Source organism: Haematobia irritans, chromosome 5, assembly GCF_050003625.1.
Source record: "Haematobia irritans isolate KBUSLIRL chromosome 5, ASM5000362v1, whole genome shotgun sequence".
Classification (NCBI taxonomy): domain Eukaryota; kingdom Metazoa; phylum Arthropoda; class Insecta; order Diptera; family Muscidae; genus Haematobia; species Haematobia irritans.
Genome location: NC_134401.1, coordinates 91,998,950 through 92,003,902, shown reverse-complemented (window position 1 = coordinate 92,003,902; position 4,953 = coordinate 91,998,950). Strand labels below are relative to the sequence as shown.

The following is a 4,953-nucleotide window of genomic DNA, read 5'->3' as shown; positions in this document are numbered from 1 at the left end:
ACACAAGGAACATTCCATTGTCTCTAGAATCAAAACAACCAACAACAGCATAAATGACGCAATAACAAACACAATCATACGAGATATACACAAAATGCCTCTAAAAACTCTCCCACATGGTGCACTCACATTTTCCAGTAGCACAATTATTGATTAGTTGGAATTCTATCTTTAAGTTAAGGTAAAATATATACCAAATCTATGAGGAATCTATAAAAATTATAAACACCCGTCAAGGATTATATTAACTACTTTTTATTCTACTTTATCTAAAATTTGCAATGTAAGGAAAAACACTCCAACTTATAATAAAAAGGGAAATAATCTGTAGGTAGCCATCGTACGAATCGGTAATGTCGTTAAGTTAATTTTTACTACAAAAATTTTTTTCCATACAAAATTTTTTCTTAGTAAATTGTCCATATTTCGTAGTAAGATTTTTATATTGGCCATGTATTTTTATAATAGAATCAACGATGCATTAACTACTGTGTTGGAAATTTATTTAAGGAAAAATCCTTCCCATTTCGTAGTTAGTGAACTAAAAAACATTTACTGAATTTTTATATGTTTTCCTTTAGCTAAGTTAATTTTCGTTGTGGTTACGAAAAATGAACTATATTACAGTAAATTTGTTGAACTATGTGAAAGTTAAAATGGTCCTTAAATTTATAAGACACTTTTTTTTCTGTGCAGAGTTAAAATTTGGTATCAGGTGGTCATATGAGTCAAACTCTGGCAGAAGATTTATATGGGAGCTATATCTAAATCTGAACCGATGTCCATCAAATTTATACCGCTAATTGTACTACGTGTTCAAAATTTGAAGCGCATCAAAGCTAAACTCTGGCTTCTGAGGCCATACAAGTGAAGTAACACCTGATTTTGTTAGTATCCTATATGGCCTGAATAGTCTAAGTGAGCCTGAATCTTAATCGGGCTGTCACTTTAACCTATATGGCCTCAGAAGCCAGAGTTTAGCTTTGGTTCACTTCAAATTTTGCACAAGGAGTATCTGTTCAACACATTTATTTCCAAAAAACTCGATTTGGATGCACTGTGCGATGGTCAAAAACAGGATTTCGCGATTAACGGAAAATGCCAAATTATTCACTATCTGGTGTCGGGTTGAGTAATTGTAATTTGGACATCTTAAATACCATACATATCATTTAACCTTTATGTCTGTTCACACAAACGTTCTAAATAAAAAATATTTTTACACGCAAATATATTAATACTTATGAAAATATTATAACGAAATAAATACACTTCATTTATCTCTAATGAATTTAGCATCGTGCTTTTAACGACTACTTTATCCCCATATGTCTGAGAAAATTCACAATTATTACACTGTTGCCCCCTCAACCAAAAATCGCCCAATATTTTTCATATCATTATAGGTATCCAAGGTGAAGTTGAATTTTAAACGTGGTGTGTATGTGGGCAGAAGTTTTGTACTAATACTATAATTGGAGAGGCTATACAAGTGGTCCTAGAATTCAAGAAAGATAAAATAAAATAATGATTTTATATATAGAGATATTACAAAGAAAACTCACCACTTTTAATGGACATTCATACGGTAGATTACCAGCCTTCCTGATTTCTGCCAAAATTGCCTTCATTAATGGTATTGTCGTGGCTGTGCTCAAAAAGTTACAAATATTCAATTTTACATCCAAAAACTTGACAGCCTTTACAGCCTTCTCGGGAGTGAAATAAACACGGATATGATATTCGGCATTGTCGCTTACGGCTCGCTCATACATGAAGTTCATATTTAGAGTGTAATTGCTGGGCGCCAACATTTTAAAATCGCAATCGAATTGTTTAAGTATTGAATTGTATTTGGTGCACTTCACATTGTTCAATACCAGATTAATTCGTCGCTTTGCGCCCTAATTGTGTAGAAACAAAGTTGAGGATAAAAAGTAAGTAAAGTAGAAAGTCGGCCGGGGCCGATTATATCATAAAAAAAAAAAAAATTAAAATCGGGCGATACATATAAAGGGTGATTTGTTAAGAGCTTGATAACTTTTTTAAAAAAAAAAACGCATAAAATTTGCAAAATCTCATCGGTTCTTTATTTGAAACGTTAGATTGGTCCATGACATTTACTTTTTGAAGATAATTTCATTTAAATGTTGACCGCGGCTGCGTCTTAGGTGGTCCATTCGGAAAGTCCAATTTTGGGCAACTTTTTCGAGCATTTCGGCCGGAATAGCCCGAATTTCTTCGGAAATGTTGTCTTCCAAAGCTGGAATAGTTGCTGGCTTATTTCTGTAGACTTTAGACTTGACGTAGCCCCACAAAAAATAGTCTAAAGGCGTCAAATCGCATGATCTTGGTGGCCAACTTACCGGTCCATTTCTTGAGATGAATTGTTCTCCGAAGTTTTCCCTCAAAATGGCCATAGAATCGCGAGCTGTGTGGCATGTAGCGCCATCTTGTTGAAACCACATGTCAACCAAGTTCAGTTCTTCCATTTTTGGCAACAAAAAGTTTGTTAGCATCGAACGATAGCGATCGCCATTCACCGTAACGTTGCGTCCAACAGCATCTTTGAAAAAATACGGTCCAATGATTCCACCAGCGTACAAACCACACCAAACAGTGCATTTTTCGGGATGCATGGGCAGTTCTTGAACGGCTTCTGGTTGCTCTTCACTCCAAATGCGGCAATTTTGCTTATTTACGTAGCCATTCAACCAGAAATGAGCCTCATCGCTGAACAAAATTTGTCGATAAAAAAGCGGATTTTCTGCCAACTTTTCTAGGGCCCATTCACTGAAAATTCGACGTTGTGGCAGATCGTAAGTCTATTCATGATGAAATGTCAAATCATACTGAGCATCTTTCTCTTTGACACCATGTCTGAAATCCCACGTGATCTGTCAAATACTAATGCATGAAAATCCTAACCTCAAAAGAATCACCCTTTATGTATATTGGAGCTATATCCATATATATCTTTCGCCCGATATGCACTAATATGGACCCAGCAGCCAGAGTTTTATACCGATTTGCTTGAAATTTTGTACAAACATAACACTTAGTCGTATAGTCAAGTGTGCAAAATTTGATTGAAGTCGGTTCAGATTTAGATATAGCTCCCATATATATCTTTCGCCCGATATGCACTTATATGGCCCCAGAAGTCAGAATTTTGGCCGGATTTGGTTGAAATTTTGCGCTAGGAGTACAATTAGTAGTATGGTCAAGTGTGCAAAATTTGATTGGAATCGGTTCAGATTTAGATATAGCTCCCATATATCTTTCGCCCGATATGGACTAATATGGTCCTTAAAGCCAGAGTTTTGGCCCAATTTGGTTGAAATTTTGCAGAGGGAGTAGATTTAGCATTATAGCTATGCGTGCCAAATTTGGTTGAAATCGATTCAGATTTAGATATAGCTCCCATATATATCTGTCGCCCGATATGCACTTATATGGCCCCAGAAGCCAGAGTTTTGGCCCAATTTAGTTGAAATTTTGCACAGGGAGTAGAATTAGCATTGTAGCTATGCGTGCGTAATTTGCATCAGAATAGAACTCTATTGATTTTGGAAGAAATCGGTTCAGATTTAGATATAGCTCCCATATATATCTTTCGGCCGATATGCACTAATATGGACCCAGCAGCCAGAGTTTTATACCGATTTGCTTGAAATTTTGTACAAACATAACACTTAGTCGTATAGTCAAGTGTGCAAAATTTGATTGAATCGGTTCAGATTTAGATATAGCTCCCATATATATCTTTCGCCCGATATGGACTTATATGGCCCCAGAAGCCAGATTTTTGGCCGAATTTGGTTGAAATTTTTGCGCAAGGAGTACAATTAGTAGTATAGTCAAGTGTGCAAAATTTGATTGGAATCGGTTCAGATTTAGATATAGCTCCCATATATCTTTCGCCCGATATGGACTAATATGGTCCTTAAAGCCAGAGTTTTGGCCCAATTTGGTTGAAATTTTGCAGAGAGAGTATATTTAGTATTGTAGCTATGTGCGCCAAATTTGGTTGAAATTGATTCAGATTTAGATATAGCTCCCATATATATCTTTCGCCCGATATGCACTAATATGGACCCAGCAGCCAGTGTTTTATACCGATTTGCTTGAAATTTTGTACAAACATAACACTTAGTCGTATAGTCAAGTGTGCACAATTTGATTGAAGTCGGTTCAGATTTAGATATAGCTCCCATATATATCTTTCGCCCGATATGCACTTATATGGCCCCAGAAGCCAGAGTTTTGGCCCAATTTAGTTGAAATTTTGCATAGGGAGTAGAATTAGCATTGTAGCTATGCGTGCCAAATTTGGTTGAAATCGGTTTAGATTTAGATATAGCTCCCATATATATGTTTTTCTGATTTCGACAAAAATGGTCAAGATACCAACATTTTCCTTGTAAAATCGCCACTGCTTAGTCGAAAAGTTGTAAAAATGATTCTAATTTTCCTAAACTTCTAATACATATATATCGAGCGATAAATCATAAATAAAGTTTTGCGAAGTTTCCTTAAAATTGCGTCAAATTTAAATGTTTCCCATATTTATTTTTTACTAACATTGTGTTCCACCCTAGTGCATTAGCCGACTTAAATTTTGAGTCTATAAATTTTGTAGAAGTCTATCAAATTCTGTCCAAATCGAGTGATATTTAAATGTATGTATTTGGGACAAACCTTTATATATAGCCCCCAACACATTTGACGGATGTGATGTGTTATCGAAAATTTAGATCTACAAAGTGGTGCAGGGTATAATATAGTCGGCCCCGCCCGACTTTAGACTTTCCATACTTGTTTTAAGTAAGAGCGGTTGATAAATAAGGGTTTTATGGCCAAATTTGGGATTTCTTCCAAATTCAATAGCGTTCGACCTTGTGCCCAAAAAACACCTTGTACCAAATTTCATCAAAATCGCTTAATAATTGC

General features: G+C 35.6%; 1 protein-coding gene across 1 annotated transcript; it reads right to left on the bottom strand.

The window, feature by feature from the left end:
* Positions 1-1,216: 1,216 nt before the first annotated feature.
* LOC142237593 (uncharacterized) lies at positions 1,217-1,898 on the bottom strand. The gene is made up of 2 exons (XM_075308948.1): positions 1,566-1,898; positions 1,217-1,498 (listed from the first exon to the last, which is right to left on the bottom strand). Exons 1-2 carry the CDS (start codon positions 1,812-1,814, stop codon positions 1,352-1,354), a joined length of 396 nt encoding a protein of 131 aa, XP_075165063.1. The 5' UTR covers positions 1,815-1,898; the 3' UTR covers positions 1,217-1,351.
* Positions 1,899-4,953: the final 3,055 nt, after the last annotated feature.

What these genes read in the sequence shown, in the direction of transcription:
- LOC142237593 (XM_075308948.1), bottom strand. Translation starts at nt 1,814, where the DNA reads ATGTTGGCGCCCAGCAATTACACTCTAAATATGAACTTCATGTATGAG. An exon ending in ATGAATGTCCATTAAAAGTG is followed by an intron (nt 1,499 to 1,565) that starts GTGAGTTTTCTT and finishes CTTGAATTCTAG; the next exon opens with GACCACTTGTATAGCCTCTC.